General features: G+C 49.2%; 1 protein-coding gene across 1 annotated transcript in view; it reads right to left on the bottom strand.

Annotated features, from left to right (window-relative positions):
- Ap3b2 (adaptor related protein complex 3 subunit beta 2) overlaps positions 1-23,081 on the bottom strand; it is a 37,306-nt gene extending 14,225 nt beyond the window's left edge. The window contains exons 1-13 of the mRNA XM_028873790.2: positions 22,439-23,081; positions 11,913-11,988; positions 11,708-11,782; positions 11,292-11,387; positions 4,808-4,968; positions 4,475-4,541; positions 4,183-4,365; positions 3,816-4,099; positions 3,617-3,671; positions 3,193-3,264; positions 884-946; positions 410-542; positions 30-139 (exon numbers count right to left, since the gene is read on the bottom strand). Coding sequence (XP_028729623.1) covers positions 30-139; positions 410-542; positions 884-946; positions 3,193-3,264; positions 3,617-3,671; positions 3,816-4,099; positions 4,183-4,365; positions 4,475-4,541; positions 4,808-4,968; positions 11,292-11,387; positions 11,708-11,782; positions 11,913-11,988; positions 22,439-22,551 — 1,488 coding nt within the window. The 5' untranslated portion in view covers positions 22,552-23,081. The remainder of the gene's footprint in view (positions 1-29; positions 140-409; positions 543-883; positions 947-3,192; positions 3,265-3,616; positions 3,672-3,815; positions 4,100-4,182; positions 4,366-4,474; positions 4,542-4,807; positions 4,969-11,291; positions 11,388-11,707; positions 11,783-11,912; positions 11,989-22,438) is intronic.
- Between the last annotated feature and the right edge of the window lie 67 nt (positions 23,082-23,148).

The raw sequence follows: 23,148 nt of genomic DNA, 5'->3' as shown, positions 1-23,148 counted from the left end.
AGGCTGGGAACACAGAGTTGCTCCCTCACCTGGATGTTGTCTGTGAGCTTTGCCAAGTGTTTGATGATCTCTCCATGCTGCGCGGGCTGCATCTGCAGCAGCTTCTTAATGACCACCACCGACTCTGCGACCACAAGCTCTAGGGAATGAGAATGAGAACCTGAGGCCCAGAACAGTCGGATGGCCACACCAAGGTGGACAGGCACACCTGCAATGCCCTTGGTCGTCCTCTTCCTCGGCCCCCTGCACTTCTCAAGCAGCCCTTCAGTTACAGTAACACCTGGACGCTAACTGAAGCAAATGTACATTGTAACTAGACACAGAAAGGGATACCCACTGGCCAGCAGGGTCAGACATGCAGGCATGCATACACCATCGAGGATGAACACTTCTCCAGGCAAACACTGACCATCACGGTTGGACAGAAGCTGCACCAAGCCATTGAGGCAGGTGTCACGGACTCGGCCTATGTTCGTTGCACATCGTCCAATGGCCTGGATCGTGGCTGCCACAAAGTCTTTGTCCATGCTGCGAATGTAGGTCTGTGGGACATCACGACATAGTAACATCCAGTAAGTAGTGACCTCACAGTGAAGGGCTTGAGGGTGACCTTCAAGTAAACTAAGAATGTGACCCCCTCATTTTATAATTCATCACGCCAGAGATTAAGTCTTGGGAGACTATGGCATCTCCAAACCACATCGAGGGAGTTCTCAGCACAAAGCCAACAGAAGGCACTGAAAGGGGGGCCTAAAGCTACAGTTTCCACAGTTTTGGGTTCTTGCTGAAGATGAGACCCACCAGGTCAATTCTCACTGGGTATAAGGACCTGCTGGGCATCTCTCCTGGGGGCTGGGGCTGGAGGCTAGCCCATGGCTTGTACCTGGAATTCCCGTAGGACAGTGGGGATGTTGGTCTCATTAGCCAGGTTGGTCAGCACTTCCAGCTGTGGGGAGAGGTAGAGACATAAAGTGGCCAGTGTGGCCGGCACATTTTCTGGGCTTTTATAGTATAGACTTTATAGACTCAGGACAGTTCTGCACATGCTTAGAGTGATGCGGAAGTGCACGATCATAAACCTTCTTCAAAACACAAGAGGATCGATTTGCCTCCTCAGGAAAGTCCCCGACAAAGAACAGGTGAAGTAGGGTCATGTCCCCTCCCTCCTCCAGAGAAAGCTATTCCTTTAAGGATAGAAGCCAAGGATGAGCTGCAAGTCTCTGAATAATCTGACCACTCTTCTGTTTCCTGCTTCAGAGTCTTTGCAAGCGCTGTTTCATTTGTATGGAGTAGTTTTCTTCCCATTTCTGACCCTGCATTTACTTAGGCAATTCTCATTCATTTACCAGGTCTCAGTTCGGACTCCATCTTATCAAGGAAAGCTTCCTCGATCCAAACAATGGTGGCACTAATCTAATTTTTTATTTATTTCCTGCCTATGTTGTTTTGTCTAGGCACCATGTACATGCAGTGCCTGCAGAGGCCAGAAGAGGGCATTGGAGTCCGTGAAATTGGAGTTACAGGTGGTCATGAGCCATCATGTGGGTGCTAGGAATGGAACCCTTGTCCTCTGGAAGAGCAGCCAGTGCTCTTAACAGTTGAGACCCCTCCAGCCCTAGTGCCTCCTATTTATATCTCTCTGCACCTGTCTCTCTTGACATATCTCATAGATGGATTTTTACAACTGTCTTGTGATTAGCTGCTTAATGTTTCTTCCTGCCCCCAACAAGACTATAAACTCAATAAAAACACGGTCTCTGATTCATTTGCTTCACCTTGAACCCCTGGATCTATACCTGTTTGTTGTTGTTTCGTTTTAAGACAGTGTCTCAAGCAGCCCAAGTTGGCATTGGCGTTGGCCTTGACCTTGATATGTGGCCAAGAATGATCTTGAACTCTTGATCCTTCTGCTTCTACCACCGGAGTGATAGGATTACAGGCATGTTCTACCTCATCCTGTTTATGGGGTACTGGGGATCAAACCCAGGGCCTTGTGCGTACTAGGCAAATGCTCTCCTCAGACCTCTTGTCCCTAGATCTAGTAACAGAGGAAGCAGCAGATGTGCCAACAAGATAGGGAAGTTAGCTATGACATCACTCAATGATGAAGCAAGTGAATGGAAAAGGATGGAAGCACAGCTCTCCCACTATCCTGTTGGTGCATGTGTGCCAGAAAGTCTGAGGGGTATGTATGTGAGAGACAGAAAACCAGCAGGACCCTTCAAGCAGCAGACTTTGATGACTCCACAGTAGTAGCACCACTTCCTGGAGTCAACAAATTTTTAAATATAAAATGGAAGCAAAACATACTTTGGGGGGATAAGTATGAAAATTGAGTTATTCTGGGAAGTGTCTGGGGCATACCAAGCAGTTGCAGTCTCAGTTTCCTCCAAGATTGAAACATTTTATCCTACAGGAAGCTCCTTAAGCAGGAAGGTTAAACAACTCACAATAGCTTCAAGAAGATCCTGAAACTGACCAGATCCACCAGACCCCTCCCTACCAGAGTAAACAACACAAGCTGAGAGTCCCTCTCAGTCTAAGAGAAGCCGCCAAGAGCACAGGAGCTAAGCTGCAAAGTAGAATCTCAGCCAAGCCCAGCTGCAAAGACTCTGAGACAAGCCCTGCTGTCTGGGAGAAGCAGAAACCAGCCCAGCTGCCTGGAAGAGGTGTAGACCAAAGTCACTTGGAAAGGACACCCCAACCTGTTGACACTCCAGCCTTCAAGCTGTGCAGTGTGCTGCAGGTTTCCCAGCTTTTGTGAACTGTCACTTACGCTGGGGTGGACCTAGGTGCTACAGCTGTCTTGAGTCATTTGTGCTCCTGTAAGTGAGTCCTCACCCCTCACCCATACTCCTGTAAATCACCCCAGTAAAACTCACTGGTTCACCCAGTTGGACTTTGGTGGTATCTGTACTTTGATTTGTTGTGGGGTCCCTATCTGGGATGCGTATACATGTGCTGCATCTCCCCAGAAAAAGTTTTGTCCTATGACAAGACAGAGGCAGTTCCCCACCATCTGGGGCAGTTCCCCTTCACCTGGGGCAGTTCCCCACCACCTGAGCAATCGCCTGCAGCCTAGAGAGGGGCTCAGCTGCAGAAAGAGGCAGGCGCCGATGCAGCCAGGTAATCCAGCAGGTATTCAACCAGGTGAGCAGGAATCCGAGGCCATGCACACTGTCCTGCACTCACCTTCAGGATCTTGATCTGGGTGGGATCCGTGGACCTAATGTAGAAGCTCTTCAGGTAGGGTTCAAACATACCCTGGCAAAAGAGAGCATTCCTGGGGATCTCCACCACAGCCCTAGATTTGCCCTTCCAGAGACACTGCCCCTCCCAGCACAGGTCCAATGTCTCTTAAGCCTCAACACGCTCATCTTTGCCCCACGTTCTCAGTCCACCTTAGGTCTGACTTATTCTTTCCCACTAGGCATCCCACCCCCACCCCCGTGGCCCCTTCAGGATCTAGACCCTGTTCCCGTTTGCGTTTGTAGTTTTGAAAACCTATAGCCTGCACACAGGGTAATTCCCCTGTCCTCCATGCTCCCACCCTCTCTGCCCCAACAACCCCCACAGGGCCCACGGCATCCAGAGCGGGCCTTGAATGCATGCTCACCCGGCGCTTGATGGACATGGTGGCCACATTCTGGAGCACTACGTACTGCACCTCACTGTGGAGAGGATGGGTCAGAGGGTTCTGAACCCCTCAACTGGGGGGGGGGGGGTCGGGGAAGACAGATTGGCCAAAGAGTTGGGAGGAAGGAACTGTTGGAAGGAGGGGGCTGGGGCTGCGGAGGGGGCGGGGCTGCCCGCACCTGTGGCTGCGCAGCAGGCGTACCAGCGCCTTGGCGATGACGCCCACCTCCGCCTTGGGCGCCAGGTGGAAGTAAAGCTGCGCCACGGCCATGACCACCGCGGCGCTTCGGCTCTGCAGCAAGGGCTTGGTGTTGCGCAGCAGCAGCCGGTGATCCGGGTCCATTACATAGGGCTTCCGAGCAGGCAGTGCCGCGGTGGCTGCCTCCTCCGATCCAGGGCCTTTGGCCTCGTCCTCCTCGGAGCCATAGAAGGCCTTCTCGGGGTTCTCCTCCAGCAAGGACTCCTGGAAGGGACAACGGCCGGGTCTGTGGGCGCCTTCCCTGGGTGACCTCCCTCCCCTCCGCCGGACTGGAGCCTCGAGCTCACGTTCTGCGTGGGGCTCAAGAACTGGGTGCGCGCATAGCGCGTGAGCATGCTGATGATCACCACCTGGCCCCACTCCTCCACATCAATGAGTAGGTTGCAGAGCTTCCGGTAGTTTTTGTGAATCAGGTCTATACGCTCGGGACAGACCTCCTCAAAGGCCATCACCACACTGCCCGCCACCAGCTGGGGAAGCAAGGCGAGAGGATGTGAATGGGAAGGGCAGAGGAACTTGAATTGGCATCTGTCTTGTTCCCTTCCCACCACTTGCCCTGTCTTCCCACAATGCACCCACCGTGGTCTTGTCTGCCAAAAGCTTCTCGATGACTTCTATCAGCTGGTCCTTCTGATCGGAGTCCAAACTGAGGGAGAAACAGTTGCAGGGAAAATGTCCCTTTCCTGTCCCCAGGCCCCCCAACAGCTGCCCCAGCCAGACTCACTTTGAGCACACATGCCCACGCATCAAGAGATCTGAGCCCCCACCTTTGCCCTGTATTTGTGAGACCCCTAAACTGTCTTACTCTAGACGAATAGGAGGGCCTGCAAGACCGTGGTAAGGTCAGGGGTCAGCTGGGGGCTAGAGACCCAGGTCCCTGGAGGATAAAGGGGAAAGGTGGGGCATGCACACCTGTAAAGTTTGGGGATCGCATGAGCAGCTGTTTTCCGAACGTAGGGTGACATGTCTGAGGCAGCTTCCTTGATGGCTAGCATCATGATGGGCACTATGATGGGCACACGGATGCTAGAGAGGACTCGGAGGGCACTGGCACGGATCAGCTGGTTGGGATCCTAAGGACGGAAGTGAAGACAGGTCAGAGAGGCCATTGGGTCCCCTAATGGGAAGACCAGACACTATTCCCGGCTGCTATCTCCACCAGAACTGTTTCCCTGCCTTTGTGGCCGAGGGTAGCTTGTGTCAGGAACCTTGGTGTCCTGTGACAGTTTCCTGTGAGTTTGTAGCGTTCCATCCTGCTGAGAAAGTCCATGTCTTCAAGAAGATCCTGAAACTGACCAGATTCACCAGACCCCTCCCTACCAGAGTAAACAACACAAGCTGAGAGTCCCTCAGTCTAAGAGAAGCCGCCAAGAGCAGAGGGGCTAAGCTGCAAAGTAGAATCTCGGCCAAGCCCAGCTGCAAAGACTCTGAGACCAGCCCAGGTGCCTGGAAGAGGCATAGACCAGAGTCACTTAGAATGGACTCTCCAGCCTGCAAGCTGTGCCATGTGCTGCAGGTTCCCAGCTTTGTGAGCTGACATCCATGCTGGGGTGAACCCTGGTGATAAGGGGTCTTAAGTCATTTCTGCTCCTGTAAGTAACCCCTCACCCATACTCCTGTAGGTAACCCCAGTAAAACTCAGTTTGACTTTGGTGGTATCCGTACTTTGGTCTGTTGTAGACTCCCTATCTGGAGTGAGGGAATGAGCAGATGTGTGTGTTGCCTCTCACCAGCAAAGCTTTTGCCAAACAACACAGGGGAGCACCACCTCTTGCCTCTGGGTGTGAAACCTGACCCAGAAACACGTGTGGCAGGGAGCAGCTTTGTTACTGAAAGTGTAGAAAACTTCAGCACTCTTTCTTAGGAATCAGCATCTGTCTTTGCCTGCCGTGCTGGCCAGGAAATGCAATCTGTTCTCCTCCACAGTTCACCTTGCCACACCTCTCCCCAGCAGCCTATCAGAAGTTGCCCTTCTTCTCCTATATTTAAAACTCATGTGTAGGCCTCTGTTCAGAGGGCATCCATACACCCCTGCTAACAGCATGCACTCTCCTGCTACAATCTCAGAGTTTAGCACTACATTCCAGCTGTGGCAGTAACCAGCGGTTCTCAACCTGTGGGTCACAATTCCTTTGGGGGGGGTGTCAACCCACAGGGGTCACACATCAGATATCCTGCATTGCAGATATTTACATTATGATTCATAACAGTAGCAAAATTATGGTTATGAAGTAGCTATGTAAATAATTTTATGGTTGGGGGTCACCACAACATGAGGACCTGTATTAAAGGGTCACAGCATTGGGAAGGTTGAGGACCATGGCTGTAAACAGACACTAATCCTGCAGAGTGATGGACAACAAGCATGCTGGGAAGATAAAGGACCTGATTTCTCTGCTGGAGAAGGAGAGCCACAAAACCAGATGTGGAAATGATGGTAATCCCTGGCAAAATCTTATAATTGATTTTTAGTGGTGTGGTTTTAAAGCATTTATTTAAAAAGCAGGAGCCTGTATTTTCTTAGACAAATTGTATCACGCCGACCATTAAAACCTGACCTGCTGATGACCCCAGCTAAGACTCCTAGCAATAGTGGATACATAGCCTGAACTGACCATTTCCTGTGACCAGATTGGTGCCTAGCCCAATTGTCATTAGCAAGGCTTCATCCAGCAACTGATGGAAACAGTTGCAGACCCACAGCCAAACATTAGATGGAGTTCTGGGGAATTCTGCAGAAGAGAGGGAGGAAGGATTATAGGAGCCAGAGAGGTCACAAGACACCACAAGAAAACTCACGGAATCCACTAACCTGGGCTCATAGGGTCTCACAGAGACTGAATCCACAACCCGGGAGCCTGCATGGGACTGACCCAGGCCCTCTGCATATATGTTACAGTTGTGTAGCTTAGTCTTCTTGTGGGACTCCTAACAGTGGGAGGGGGGGCTGTCTCTGACTCTTACTGGCTTTTGGGACTTGATTCCTCACACTGGGTCACCTTGCCCAGCCTTAATACAAGGGGAGGTGCTTAGTCTTACTGCAACTTGATATGCCATGTTTTGTTGATACCCATGGGAGGCCTGTCCTTTTCTGATAGAAATGGAGGAGTGGATGTGGGAGAGGCAGGGGAGAGGTTGCGGGGAGGGAATGGAAGGAGAGGAGGGAGGGAAAACTTCAGCCAGGATGTAAAATTAAAAAAAATATATATTTTAAAAAAAAACTGGCCTGCTTTACTTTTACCATTTTTTCTTTTGAAAACAATCATAGGAACAAAACCCATCAGTTTTCATTTGGGGAGAGGTAATTAGGCTGGTGGATATTAGCACTGTGGCTCTTGATTTCAGCAAGGCACTCTGGGAGTCTCCCATAACACTTCTTCATTGCCATCCTTGATGCAGGCCTTTGGCTTCACAGAATCACGTGAGCATTTTAGGAGCAGAATTTGGGCCTAATTTATCTCTGAGTCATCATAGTTCTTTTTACATGAAGGATGTTAATGTTTTTCTCCTTGCTTTCACGATCTTCCAAAGTAAGACAGAAATACTGGCTGACTCTACAGTTGTCTGGGTCCATAACCCAATAAAGCCTAGCTGGGTAAGGTTTAGTAACAAAGCATTGACAACCTGGAAATTCTGTATGCCACACACTCCATGCTGATGCCCTGGCTCAAATAACCTCTCCCTTTTAACACAGAGGCAGACAATGCACTGGGTGTGGAGGTGTGTGGTGGTGTGTGCGTGAGGTCCCAGTTACCAGAGAAGCCGAGGCAGGACTGAATGGTTGATGCCACCCTGGGCAGCCTCGCAAAACTGTGTCCTAAAATAAATAAAATTAAGGGCTGAGGATGGGCCAGACATTATTGTGTACATCTATAGCCTGAACACTCAGGAGACTGAAGGAGAATTGTGAGTTACAGGCTAGCCTGTACTACATAGTAAGTTTCAGCAAGGTCCTGTCTCAAAACACCAAAACGAAAAGGGTGTGGTGTGTATGGTGTATGTGTGTGTGTATGTGTGTGTGTGTGGTGTGTGTGTGTGTATGTGTGTGTGTGTGGTGTGTGTGATGTATGTGTGTGTGGTGTGTATGTGCGTGGTGTGTGTGTGTGCGTGTGTGTGTGTGGTGTGTGTGTGTGTGTGGTGTGTATGGTGGGGGTATGTCTGGTGTGTGTATGGTGGGGGGTATGTGGAGTTTGTGGGGTGTGTGCGTGTGTATGTGTGTGTGTGTGTGTGTGTGTGTGTGTGTGTGTGTGTGAGTGTGTGTGTGTAGCACAGTGACAGAATGCTTGTCTAGCAAGTTTGAGGGCCTGGGCTCAATCTCCAGCTCTGCACTGGATCCTGGATTAGAGATTTTGTGAAACTAATTAAATAAAACATAGTGTTTCCCAGGCAATCCCAGAGGTCACCCATAGAGACAGAATGGCAGAAGTCTAGATTATCTGTTTGCCAACCACAGGGTTGAAAGAGAAGCATGCTAAAACAGAAAAAAAGAAAAGAAAAACAAACAAACAGAAACATGGCTTCAAGTTAGCTGATAAACAGAGAACTTGGGCATACACAATGGCCCAAGACAGACCCCAAACCCAGTTATCGAAACAAGAAAACTCCATTTATATTATGAGACCATTTACAACACAGTATTCCATCATTTAGGAATGATGCATAAATAAGCAGCAAAGAATAAACAGACGGCCAGTGAGGTACTCAGAGGGTTAAAGCATTTGCCACCGAACCTGATTCTCTTGAGTTTGATCCCTGGGATCCACAGGAGCGAAGGGGATCTCTGACCCCCCACATGTGCTTGCACACACAAGAAGTAAATGAAGAAATATGACTTTTTTTTTTTTTTTTTTTTTTTTTGGTTTTTTTGAGACAGGGTTTCCCTGTGTAGCTTTGCACCTTTCCTGGAACTCTCTTTGGAGACCAGGCTGGCCTCGAACTCACAGAGATCCGCCTACCTCTGCCTCCCGAGTGCTGGGATTAAAGGCGTGTGCCACCACCGCCCGGCCGAAATATGACTTTTTAAAAGAATAAATATATACTAATGAAAAGTAAGGGAGATACACAGGAGACCTGGGCTCTGTGCTTGTTTGGGTACAGCATGACATTCATTAGGCCTTTCATGAACGTGGAATTTTCTTTTGTGGTTCTGGAGACTGAACCCAGGTGCTTGCCTATACTTAAAAGAATTTTTTAAGAATAGCTATAAGCTGGGTGTGGTGTCACAGGCCTTTAATCCCAGCACTTGGGAGGCAGAGGCTAGCAGATCTCTGTGAGTTCAAGGCCAGCCTGGTCTGCAGAGCGAGATCCAGGACAGACAGGGCTGTTTCTCAGAAAAACCCTGTCTTGATAAACAAAGAACAAACAAACAAACAAAAAAGAATTATAGCTACAGAAGTTTCAATAAAATATAATAGTTAAGAAACAAACTCAAAGCCAGGCGGTGGTGGCGCAAGCCTTTAATCCCAGCACTCGGGAGGCAGAGCCAGGCGGATCTCTGTGAGTTCAAGGCCAGCCTGGGCTACCAAGTGAGTTCCAGGAAAGCCGCAAAGCTACACAGAGAAACCCTGTCTCGAAAAACAAAAAAAAAAAAAAAAAAAAAGAATATTATCTTCAATTTTGCCAAATACAAATGGACTAGATATTGTAACTGTAATACTTACTTAATAACTGTTTTGTTGTATACAATTTTACTATGTTAAAATTAAAACCTTTTTTAATTAGACAAAAAGGGGAAATGCTGTGAAATAATCCTCTTGTACACTATAAAGATTTGTCACTCAAATAGGTTTAATAAAATGCAGATTGGCCGGTAGCCAGGCAGGAAGTATAGGTAGGATACCCAAACTAAGGATGATGGGAAGGAAAAGGGCAGAGTCAGAGGAGGTCACCAGCCAGATGCAGAGGGAGCAGAGATGAACATGCCATATTAATGAAGATAACACCATGTAGCAGAACATAAATAAAGAATATGAGTTAACTTAAAATGTAAGAGTTAGCTAGTAATAAGCCTAAGCTATCAGCTGAGTATTTATAATTTATATTAAGTCTCTGAGTCAGTTATTTGGGAGTTGGCGGTCAGGCCAGGAAAACTCTTGACTACAGAACCCACCTCACAGAAATCTGAACTGAAAGTTTAGAAAGAAGGGACACTAGAAGTCATAATCTGAGCTTTTAAAAGAAAGTCTGATATGGAGAGAGGAGGCTGCCTGCATGCTTACTGGAGGAATTTAAACTAACCAGCAAAGCACCAAGAAAGACTTCCACATGAGCTCATGAATTCAAATCTAGGTCCTGTACAGAAGGGAAAAAAGGGGGAAATATTCACAGCTTAGATAGTGAGAGGTTTTATCCTCTTCTAGAGGACTTGACTCTTCCCACTGTCCCTCCATTTGGGTGATTTCAATTTCTGTCTGGCTCAGATTTCTTTCTTCAGGAATAGATGTGATCTGGATATTTAAAAGGTAATTGTTTTTTAATACTCTGTGCGTCTAAGACATGACACTGACCCCTGTGCTGAACAGAAGAAAGACCAATTCTTTTCAACTCTAGAATCACCAACTGTACAGAACATGCAGAGAATGGGATTCCCAGGGTCAGTTTTGGCAGGTGTTTTTGGTCTTCTGCAGTGACCTTAGCAGCCAGCCTCCCAGTGGGAGAGCAGTCTCCTGCATGGGAAACTTGGTTTTCTTCTCACTGGTTCTAGCAAAACCTCTGTCCTCCCTCTCCGGTTAAAGGTAAAAAGACTCTTCAAGTCATTGATCTCTACAGACACCAGAACCAGGAGGCCTGTCCCTGCCAAGGCTCTATTGCCCAGGGGAAGAGACTCCTGTCATTCTTCCCCAAGGGACTGGCATGGGCCTGACGTGAGTCACAATTCCTTTCCTTCTATAAGTAGAGGTAAGGACTGAGAGTCTCCACTCAGAAGCTCAAACGACTCATGCCAAAGGCAGCCTGCTGGTAAAGAGTAAATCCACTAAAACAAGTTGAGCTGTAATCCCTACCTGAGTCAGAAGGGCTCTGGGTGGATGGATTAATGGCTTAAGAATGGTTCTGTCTCTTGGATATGCCCCTCTCACCATGTGGTACATACCCTGTGTCAACTTGGGACTCTTTAGAGCCAAAAAGCCCTCACCAGATGTGCCCTCCTCCTGGCCTTGGACCCTCCAGCTTCCAGGGCTTTGAGATGAATAAACCTTAGTTCTTTTATTTTATGTGCACCGGTGTTTTGTCTGCGTGAATGTCTGTGTGAGGGTGTTGGAGCCTCTGAACCTGACTTTTCCAACTTTTGCAAGTAGGAGGAGGTCCCCAGAGCCTATAGGACGTTCACAGCCTCTGCATGGGCCCGATCCTCCCCTACAATTCCAGTGAAGCCCGGGGCCCCATGCAGACCTCTGACCTTTAGGCCACGCTGGAAGGTAGAGATGGACAGTAGGGCTAGGTCCTGCTGCTCCTCCGCATATCGCACCAGGTACACGTAGACAAGCTTCTTCACCTAGGAGAGAGCCCGTGTCCTGGCAGGGGTCCCAGCAGTGGGTAGCACCTTCACCTCCCAGGATGCCATCGCCACCCCTGCGTGCACTGTGGTTCATGGGGTCAAGATCTTCCAATAGGGGACAGCAGCCTTGAGTGTGTCTCCAGTCCTCTAGCCTGATTCACATCCGGTTCAGGGACATAAGGACAATGTCCTCTGGGTGAGGGACAGCTTGAACAGGTCAGGCCCCCAAGGGTTGGGTAGATTCCATCCTTTCTCTCAGCCCAGCTTGAGTCTAGTCCTGGGCTGGGATCGGAGGCCAGTTTCTGAATGGTGCTCACCTCTATGTTCTTACAGGCCACGTTCTTCACCACGGCAGGGAACAGGTCTGAGGCATTCTTTCCCCGGGCGATCATCTGAATGTTGGGGTCAAACAGGAAAAGAGAAAAGGAGGGTGGGGGAGGCAGAGCACCGATTAGAACAAAACCTGATACATACCCAGGGTCACTGCTCTTGGACACGTCACCCATGGGACGACCCTCTTACCGCCACAATCCTCTTCATGGCCTCCAGCTTGAGGGAATCTTTATTGGTGTCCAGCATCTCTTTCAGGTCATCATGCCTGGGGGGAGGCAGAGGAAGTCAGATGAGGGATGGAGGTGGGACATGGATCACCAGGCAGGACTCAGGTCAAGTCCAGTCCAGAGGGACCAGAGCCAGGGGTGCAGGTGGGGAGTGGAAACCTACAGATTAGGCTTTCAGGAGAAACATGTGCGCCAGCGACTATATGGGTTGGATTGTGTTCCCTGGCCAAAAGAAAGGATGTTTAAGTCCTAACCTCCTAGTGCCTTAGAAATTTGGGAAACTGATTTGTCAACAATGTGGGTAGGGGAGATAGCTTTGTAGCTTGAACCCTAACTGGTTTTAACAATAAAATCCCAGAGCCTGATATCGAGGTAAATGCTGAAAGATCAGAGAGACAAAGGAACAAGCCACAGCCACCTCTCACCTCACCAACTCCTCTGCCAAAAGGGGGAGAGTTGGTGAAGTGTTTGCCCCATGAGCAGAAGGGCCTGTTCAATCTCCAGGACCCACACAAGAGCCAAGGGAAGTGGAAAGTGCTTGTAATCCCAGCACTGGGGATGTGAAGAGAGGAAGGTTCCCGGGGCTCACCAGTCCAGGCTAATGTGTGGGCCTCAGGTCCCAGTGAGAGACCTGGTCTGAAAAAAAAAAAAGTCAGGTGGATGGCTCCTGAGGAATGAAGCCCAGGATGACGTCTGCCTTCCAAACACACACACACACACACACACACACACACACACACACACACACACACACTCCACGTACCATACCCCATACATACATCTAATGATGGAGTTGCAGATGTCTCTTGGTTAATAATGGCATTATGTCCCCATAAACCCAGTATAAAGTGAAGGTATCAAGATGAAAATACATTTAATACACTTCCACTACCAAACATCACAGCAGAGCCTAGACCATCTTCAATGTTCCCAGAAGTCGCTGATGGATGGGAACAACACCAAAGCATCACACTGCTCATTATTAGCCCGGGAAAGGACCAAAACTCGAAGTACTTTCTGTGGAATGCACATCACTTTTACAACACTATAAACTCAAGACTCACAGGCTAGACCGTCATCAAGTTAGGGACTACCTGTACTTAAGCTAAACGAAGCCACAGTTATGTATCCTGGTTTGTTGTGTTAATTCAATATTAGACAGCTCTTGCTATATAGTCCAAGCTGGACCCCCACCTCAACCTGATGATTCTCCTGCCTCAGCTCCTGGAGTGCTAAGACTACTACTAGCCTGCACCATTACATCCAGATCCTCTGGTGTTCCCATTCAAAGAGATGGAGTCACAAAGTAAACACTGTAAAGCCATAGGACTGAAGATTTTCATCTGTAAGCCAACAAATATCAATGATTGCCGGCAAGCCATTTGAATTTAGATAGAATTCCCCTCTGGGTTTCTCAGGGAACAGGACCTTGCTAACTGTGGTGGTTTGAAAAAAAAAAAAAATGGCCCCCAAAGGGAGTGGCACTATTAGGAGGTGTGGCCTTGGAGGAAGTATGTCACTGTGGGGGCAGGCTTTGAGGTCTGTTTTCTCAAGCTTCACTCAGTGTGACAGTCAGTTGACTTCTTGTTTCTTGCAAGATGTAACACTCTGAGCTCCTCCACCATGTCTGCCTGCACACTGCCATGTTCCCCTTCATGATCAAAATGGACTGAACCTTTGAAACTGTAAGTAAACCACCCTCAATTAAATGTTTTCTTTATGAGTGAAACATGGGGACTGGAGAGATGGCTCAGTGGGTAGGGGCACTGGCTGCTCTTCCAGAGGTCCTGAGTTCAATTCCCAGAAACCACAAGGTGGCTCACAACCATCTATAATGAGATCTGGTGCCCTCCTCTGGCCTGCAGGCAAACATGCAGACAGAACACTGTATTCATAACAAATAAATAAATATTTTTTTAAAAAGAGAGAGAGAAACATGATGTCTTTTCACAGCAATAGAAATCCTAACTAAGACACTACCACGTTGCTGGGTGGAGGTGGCACATGCCTTTAATCCCAGCACTCGGGAGGCAGAGCCAGGAGGATCTCTGTGAGTTCAAGGCCAGCCTGGTCTACAGAGCGAGATCCAGGACAGGCTCCAAAACTACACAGAGAAACCCTGTCTAGAAAAACAAACAAACAAACAAATAAACAACAATAACCAAAAGACACCACCACCTTGATTTTAGACTTTGGGCCTTCTGGGCTGAAACAAAAAGTTTCCGTTCTAGGGTCTGGGATGAAGCTCAGATGCTAGGGAGCTAGCTTAGCTGCACAAAGCTCTGGGCTTGATCCCCACATAAACTGGGCATAGTGGCACAGCCCAGTGCTCAGGAATAGGAGGCAGGGGGACCAGGAGACCCTGTCCCCCCCAAAAGTAACCCAGCTTGTGGCTCTTTGTTACACCCACCATAGAAAACTAAGCCAGGCGTGATGGCGCACGCCTTTAATCCTCGCTCAGGAGGCAGACGCAGGTGGATCTCTGTGAGTTCATGCCCAGCCATCACTACAATGAGACCCTGTCTCAAAAAACAAACCAACAAACAACAACAACAAAATTCAGAGAGCCAGGGCAAAGGAAAGGTTGGCGCTAGAGCGATTGGGGCTCCCTGGATGGATGGGAAGAACCAAGGGAGAGGAACTGGGTGTCAAAACACAGGTCGGAGACTGGGGAGGTGTTCCACTAAAGTGCTTTCCAGGCAAGCATGAGGACCCGAGGTCCCTTCCCAGCATCCAGTAAGAGCAGGGCATGGGGGCAAGCGCTTGTAATTCCAGTACTGGGGAGGCAGAAGCAGGGGGACCTCTGGGGACTGATGGCTAGCCCACCTCATCAAAGCAGTGAGAGCCAGGAACCAGGGAGAGAAGCTTTGCCTAAAACAAACAAACAAAACCAAGGTGGATGGTCCCTGAGGAAGGGCACACGGGGTAGGTCTCTGGCATCCACACACATGTGCTCACATGTGCACCTGCACAGTGCTCCCATACACACAAAAAGAGATGTATGATGCTCTTTCCCCACATCAAGCATGCTTGCAGGTCTTGACCTTACAGACCAAAATGAATCCAAGAACTGGACAGCTCCCAAAGATTCCATGGATGGCCTCATTGTCCAAGGTCAGACATGTCAGTTAGCACAGAGTGGCCATTGATGAAGCTATAAAACACCACTGGGAGAAATAAAACATCTGGAAACAGCATACAGTCCTGGGGGGGGGGTGCAATGTGTCTGCTGTTGACACTGAGAAATAAGTGACCCACACCCTGAGAAGGAGAATCTCCTTACACAGGTCCTAGTCATAGGTAAGCCTAACAGAAAAAAAAAAAAAAAAAATGAAGAGGGACAGGAGCGCTAAGAAACCCACGTCCCAAGAATGTTAGGAAATGTCTCTCCTCACCTGGCTTCCATGTGCATATGTGCATGACACACACAGGCACTTTCATAAACCCAGGTAAACATATACACACAAAATGAGAAATGTCTTTTCTGAAGAGGTTTTTGACAGAAAGCCAAGTAGAAAAAGAATGCCTTCTAGAACACAGAGGCCCTTGCTAGCTGGCAGAAGCAAGCATCCAGCCCTGCTCATGTTAATTCAAAATGCCTTTGCCTGGGTGGATGCCCCCAAGACCAGAACATTTCTGGCACTCTCGAAGCAAAGACCATAACACAACCACTTTGTGTCTCACTACTGTAATAGTAGTCATTTATTAAGAAACAGCCCTTCCTGATGGCAGACTCCTTAAGACTCAGGAAGTATCTGAACCTTAGAAGATCAGAAAATAAGACTCATCAGGTCCCCCGCAAAGTTACCCAGTGGTTACCATCTTGTAGAGAGGAGACTCTTCCACGGGACTAGCCAGAAGTGTGCAGGGGGCTCCAGGGATCCGGCTTTTGTCAACTCTCACCCCTGCTGGAGTGGACTTTTCAGTGATAAGGCTGCCTCTGAGTCACCCTTGCTCCTGCGGGTAACTGCTCACCCATACTCCTGGAATTCTCTGGCTCACTGAGCTGGACTTAGGTAGAATTGTTTCTTTGGACTGTCTTTGGTGCCACATCTGGGGTGAACCTATATCTATACATGTCACCCCAGGAAAGGTCACACAGCACTCCCAGACACAGACCTGGTTTTCAGTTCCTCAGGGGTGTTGAGCTAAGGGTGGGCAGAAGCACAAAGTATTGGGCTGGGCATTGGCAGTATGGAGCGTCTTGGAAGCTGACAGAGAAGGGGCTTTACCAGCTTACCAGCTTTCCTGATGTATAAGTGTGCGCTGCTGTACCACTCAAATATACACTCCATGTTTAACTCTCATGCAAGTACCACACACACGTCCACCCCTGTGGATATACCTATACCCCAGAGACAGAGAGCTACACCCCACACATCCTTCACAGACACAAATGACCATATACATGAAACGGCAGACACATACCCACAAACCCCGGAGAAACACACATAAAACCATACAGCATCCTTCCACAGACACACTCTCAATGCAGAACCCCCAGACACATTTCACCTGCACAACTATGACTATATGCCACAAGAGACCACTCCACACGCCCCCACACAGGGCCCTTACAGTCACACGCTACAGCTATATCTAATCCATACACAATCTTGACAAATTTGTTCACTGCGGGCTCATTCACCAAAATGGCCAGGGGACTTGAAGACGGACAGAGGATGCTCTGACCTCCTGGGGCCTAACCTGGTGGGGTGTGGGGTGGGGCAATGGCCTACAGTGGACAGAGAGGCTCAGTCTCCTTTAACTCTCAGTTGTCCCTAGAAGCTGACTGCTTCACACCTGGGTGTCCTTTCCATGCTCCAAATGTCTCAGGACCCCGTCAAAAGCACACACCCCAGGGCATCCCACCCACAAAACTGGTAATGCATTCTAGGTTGTTGACAAAAGCGAGGGACACTGGGTATAAAACAGAGCAGGCAGAATTGATCTTCAAATGCCCACAAGCCACACTTTTCCTCTGGAGTGAGGTAGCCTTTGCCCTTTTCTCCTGGGGAGACGGACCTCATCCCTCTTTTGTTCCCAGTATTCCCACTGGCTTCAAGTTCCCTAGAGGCAGAGGAAGGGAGAGGTCCACAACAGTGCCCTGAGGTCATGAAATATTCACCTCCCCTCAGATCCCTTTACCTTGCACTCATTCTGACCTGACCCTGACCTACTCTGGATTAGCAGACTCCCCTGATGGTGGCTGGAAACCTCAGGTGTGTCAAACATGACGCCGGGATCAGACACATCCACCCACCCCTCAGTGGCCACCAGGCTCGCTCCCCCAGTTACAATCTACAGACCCAGAGAGACTGCTCAAACTTGGACAGTGTTTGTTTCTGTCCTCACAACTTATCCTGAGGCCACTCCAGCCAGGGATGGGGGATGGGGAGAACAGTCAAGGTGGGACCCCAAACCTTGAATGTTTTACTGTCTCCCTCTACTCGGAATGTTCAGCTAGTTAAGTTCCTCATCTCCCTTAGTCAGACTCTCAACCCTCAGGTGTCCTGTGACCTCTACCTGCAGCCCCTCAAGCCTGGACCCTGAACATGTGCCTATTGCTCCTCTACCTGAGGAGCTGAAACAGGGAGCTGGGTTGAAGATAGAAGCCACTCATTCCCTGACCTTCTCAGCTCCCTGGGGCAGAGGCAGGACATTCTGTACCTTAATGGCTGGCTCGGGGTCTGGCCAGCCTCAGGGCAAGGTCCTTCTATGGATGTTTCTGGAGCTGTGTCTTCCTCAGGAGCCTGCAGCCACCGAAGCTCCTCAGGCTTCAGGGCCTGGTACCATGGTGGGGGCCCACCTTCAGGACCTAGCACAGGACTGGAAGCCTCCTCCTGATCAGCCCCGCTGGCCCCTGGCCTCACTACAGTCCCGGGGAGCTGCAGGAATCGCTGCATCTGGCGCCAAGTCCAGCTCCAAGCGAGTACTGAGCTGGCCAGTGAGCAGGACTGTTTGTCACTGCCCACTGCCACCAGAAGGGCCGCCCAGAAGCTCAGTAACTAGACACTGGCCAGATGGCAGGCTCTGGTTTCCTTCTCAATGCTCAGAAGCAAAGCGACGGGAGGGACAGATGGCTGGGGACAGGGACTGAACCTACACCAGTCTCTGGGCAGGTGAGAGGGTCAGGGGAAGAATTTTTTTTTTTTTTACTCCAAATCTTATAGCCACAACTGAACCCTAAATTTTCTCAGAACTGTGTTTCCCTCCTCCCTAGAAATCTCATACATCCCTGCTCACTCTGGTGCAGCCTCTTGATTCTCATCAGTCCTCCCAAAGTCAGTTTGTGTAGTTCATCTTGACCGTCAGTTTGTAGGATACAGAATAATCAAAACAAAAACAAAGCCGGGCGTTGGTGGCGCACGCCTTTAATCCCAGCACTCGGGAGGCAGAGCCAGGCGGATCTCTGTGAGTTCGAGGCCAGCCTGGGTTACCAAGTGAGCTCCAGGAAAGGCGCAAAGCTACATGAGAAACCCTGTCTCGAAAAAACCAAAAAAAAAAAAAAAAAAAAAAACAAAAACAAACAAACAAAAAAAACCCACCACTACCAACAACAACAACCCATAGGCTTGTCTGTGAGGGAATATTTAGATTGGTCCAAGAGAGATGGGAAAACCCATCCTAAGTATAAGTGACACACCCCATGCTCTGGGTGCCCTGACTGAATAAAAAGGAGAAAGTGGGGCTGTAAAGATGGCTCAGTGGTTAAGAGTTCCTGCTGTTCTACCAGAGAACCCAGGTTTGATTCTCAGCACCCACATGGCAGCTTGCAACTGTCTGTGATTCCAGTTCCAGGAAATCAGACAACCTCTTCTGGCCTCCACAGGCACCAGGCACGTGTGTGGTTCACAGACATGCATGAAAAACACCAATACACATAAAATAAAAATAATAAATTAAAAAAATTACACACACACACACACACAGAGAGAGAGAGAGAGAGAGAGAGAGAGAGAGAGAGAGAGAGAGAGAGAGAGAAATATGAAGCACCAGCATTTATCTTCTTGGCTTCATGGCTGACTGTGTCCAGCCTCAGACTCTTGCTATCACATTTCCCCAACATATATTCTCAATCTATGAGTTAAAATAAACCCTTGCTTAAATTGCTTTTATCAGATATAGGATCAAAGCAATACAAAAATAAGCCCTTATGTCCCCTGTCTCCCCTAGTCTAGGTCAGGACATCTTAAACATTCTCTGCTGAGCTCTTTTTGCACCTAAGAAAGTCATACATGACCCTGTATGCAGATATATAAGACAGGCAGACAAATCAAGCATTACTGGCAATAAATCCAAAAGAAATTTATTGTAAAACAATTCTTTGGGGCTGGAGAGATGACTCAGCAATTAAGAGTGCTTACACAAAAGACTAGAGTTCAGATCCCAGCACCCATGTAAAAGCCAGACATGGTCCTGTTCACATCTCTAACCCAGCACCGAGAAAGCAGAAGCTCCAGGAAAGGGCTGGCTGCCAGCCTAGATGAAACCTGTGAGCTCCAGGTTCAGTGAGAGACCCTGCACCAAAGGAACAAGGCAGAGTGACAAAGGAGGATATCTTCCTGTAGTTTGGTGGCATGCTCACCCACACATACATATGCACATATACCACACACATACATACACACACTCACACATGCATATAAAAATAACAAGATAACAAAATCAGTTATTTAGCACAGATAATTTTACCATTCAGGACTAAAGTAAATTTGCATACTAATGAGATGGATGTGCTTGTTTGTGTAACACAACCATCGGAGGAGACACTAATTTGATACATACTGAAGAATGATGGTAAGACAATGTGAAAAGTCCCTGTTTCAACATTATGCTTTTGTAAGAGCAGAAGATTGTGTATGTACAGTTGAAAGTGCTGTGGGCCATGGCATATCAGTCTCCAGGGAGAGTCTCCAGTGTGCACCAAGGTGTCTCAGGCAGGGTCAATGTCTGGTGTGATCTAATCACAGTTGTAGAGTGTGAATGGTATTTGTTTAGAATCACAGTTGCAGTAAAGTCACAGTAGGCAGCACAGGTCAGAAAGTCCAAGTCCCATTATGTGTGTGATTTTGAATTAATTGTAAAACTTTGTGTGTTTGGAATCCTTTACTGTTGGCAAACTTTTTGTGAATGCTCATTCCACTAGCAGACCCAGTTGGGACCCTCAGTTTAAACAGATTTGCTCTAGGCCAGCCTCATGCCCAGCCATTCAACTCCAACTACCACCTCCTTCCCTTATTTCTTGCTCAACCCAGATGACGCTCTTTTTTTTTTTTAAGATTTATTTATTTATTTTTATTTCATGCTTGTGAGTGTTTTGCCTGCCTACATGCGTGTGCATCATATGCATGTTTGCTTGGTGTCCAAGGAGGTCAGAAGTGGGCATCAGACCCCTGGAGCTGGAGTTGCAGATAGTCACATGAGCCAACATGGGGCGCTGGAACCAAACCTGGATCGAATCTGGATCCTCTGAAAGAGCAACAGGTGCTTTTAACCACTGAGCCATCCTCCCAGCCCCTGAGCCAGTTCACTTCCACTTTCTTTCTTTCTTTTTTTTTTTTTTTTGTTTTTTCAAGACAGGGTTTCTCTGTGTAGCTTTGCGCCTTTCCTGGAACTTGCTTTGGAGACCAGGCTGGCCTCGAACTCACAGAGATCCGCCTGCCTCTGCCTCCCGAGTGCTGGGATTAAAGGCGTGCGCCGCCGCCGCCGCCGCCGCCGCCGCCGCCGCCGCCGCCACCACCACCCGGCTTACTTCCACTTTCTTGAGTCCAGCCTGAGATCCTTCCAATAGACAAATCTGGTGGCATCCCCTGCTTAGAACCCTCATTCATTCTAGTGACTCGCAGTGATTCTAGCCACACTGCGCTGACATCAGAGGAATCTACACATTTTTTGTATTCTTTAGTCCTCTGGGATGTAGAAAATGCAAATGAAATATGCTTGTTTGTTTGTTTGTTTGTAGCCCTGGCTGTCCTAGAACCTGCTATTTAGACCAGGCTGGTCTTGAACTCAAAGAGGTCTGCTTGCCTCTACCTCGTGAGTCCTGGGGTTAAGGGAATTCTGCACAGGCTCACAGCCTAACCTTGGTCTAAGAGCAAAATATGAGCTCAAAGCTGCATCCTGAGTTGGGTGGTGGTGGCACACAGCTTTAATCCCAGCACTCCAGAGGTAGAGGGATCTGAGTTTGCGGCCAGAGTGTTCTACAGAGTGAGTTCCAGGACTGCCAGGTCTTCACAGAAAGCCTGTCTAAAACACAAACAAACAAACAAATCAAAAAAATCAAAACAACAAACACAAAACCCCCCAACACACCCAAAAAAAGCTGCACCCTGTTCTCAAAAAAATTACAACGTGCTTACCAGTTGCACTGCCTTTAAGCATCTGTTGTTATTAGCAGCCAGCTAAGTATGTGATGCCTAACACTGACCATCCAGAGTGAGGAGCAGGATCACCTTTGCATCAGTAATAAAATCCAGGGGACTCCCACTAGGTGCTCCTTCCTGCTTGAATGCCCCTTCTGCAGAAGTAAAGCTGCCTGCCCCTAGTGCTTCGGATTGTGTGAGCTTTTCCTTGAGACCCCAGACCCATTTCTTTTCCTTTTCTTTTCTTAAAAAAATTTATTTTATTTGCATGTATGTCTGCGTAGGGGTGTCAGATCTTGGAGTTACAGACAGTTGTTAGCTGTCATGTGGGTGCTGGCAATTGAACTGAGGTCGTCTGGAAGAACAGGCAGGGCTCTTAACCGCTGCGGCCATCTCTCCAGCCCAGACCCATTTCTTATGTGAGTACTTTCCTCCCTAAAATGGAACACACCTCCCACTCCCCTCCTGACCCTGAAAGCTGAATTGTCAGGCTGCATTCTTGCTCCCTGTTAGAGCAATCTGTGGTCTCCTGTTCGCTGCTGTGTTACATGGCTAGCAGGTCTATGCGGTAGGCCTTTAATAAATGATTGCTATTGAATTTATGAACAAAGAAATGAATGAGTCAAAGGTAAGAGACTGAACCACAGTCCTGCTAAGTAGGACTGAATCATAGCGCAATGGGGGGTAGAGGTGGGTGAGCCAAGTGAGAATGAGGTGGGAGATGCAGAAATGAATTTGTAGGAGGAGCCAGTTTCTCAGTCTACATCCTGGGCGGGCTTCCTAGAGTGGTCCAGACTCACTCCAGGTTCACGAACTCAGATCCCCCCTCCCCCCCTCCCCCACGCAGTTGGGTTTAGGGGTTATGTTTTGGTTTCTCTTTGAGCCAACCCACCCAGCCAATAAAAGGTTGCAAAGAGATACAACACCGGCCGGCAGCTGTTCCTGGAGAATCCTGCCTGGCTGGCCCCTCCCCGACTAGCCTCGGGTCCCCTCGGTTGCCTAGGGCGAGGTGGCAGGGCTGCGGGAACCCCGCAGAGCGAGTCCAGCAAGCCCGCGGCCTCCAGGGCGCTGTCCATGGTGCCCTCGCGCCAGCCGCGTCCCGGCCTGCGCTTCGCTAGCTCACCGCTTATAGTCGGAGGAGAAGATCCCGCCGCTCGCCGGGTCGTGGCCATATTCCGGCTCTCCGGGGCCGGCCGAGCCGCCCTTGTCTTCGCTGTAGGCCGGGGCGGCCGACATGGGTCTGTGATGCCGGGTGGCTGAGAGGCTCGGCTGGGCTAGGGCCGAGGCAGGGGGCGCACGCCTAGCTCTGCAGAGATGCAAGCTGCGCTGCAGAGGCTGCGCGCGGATTCAGCAATCAGGGCCGCGCGCTGAGATTCTTAAAGGCACCGGCACCACCCGCGGAGTGCAGGGGTTGGGGTGAGCTGACCAGGGCAGAAGGAAGGGTGCCCGGCCCGCGCCAATCCCTCAGAACCCCCTGACACCCGTGCCGCCGCACTTAAAGCCACTGCGAGCACCTACACTGGCAACAGTGAACCAGGCTTTGGAGGGATGCGGACCTCCTGCCACCACCCGATCACCTGACCTCCAGGGGTCCGCCCACCCACGCAGTGAAGGAAGGGGGGTACGCTGAAATAAGGCCATACCCGCAGACACTAGTAGAACACCGGACTTGGAGATTTAGGGATAGTACCTTTCCAACCTCCTTTTCCACACATCTAAATCAAATCCCTCTGGGGGCAACCTGCCTACCAAGTGGGAAGCATAGCAGTTTCCTGGAAGAAGTGGTTTGTCAGGGCAGCCTGACCCAGGAAGCAAGCACTAGTGCATTCTGGG

Source organism: Peromyscus leucopus, chromosome 1 (assembly GCF_004664715.2).
Source record: "Peromyscus leucopus breed LL Stock chromosome 1, UCI_PerLeu_2.1, whole genome shotgun sequence".
Taxonomy (NCBI): domain Eukaryota; kingdom Metazoa; phylum Chordata; class Mammalia; order Rodentia; family Cricetidae; genus Peromyscus; species Peromyscus leucopus.
Note: the sequence above shows the minus strand (reverse complement) of the source record. Positions and strands in the feature narration are given on the sequence as shown.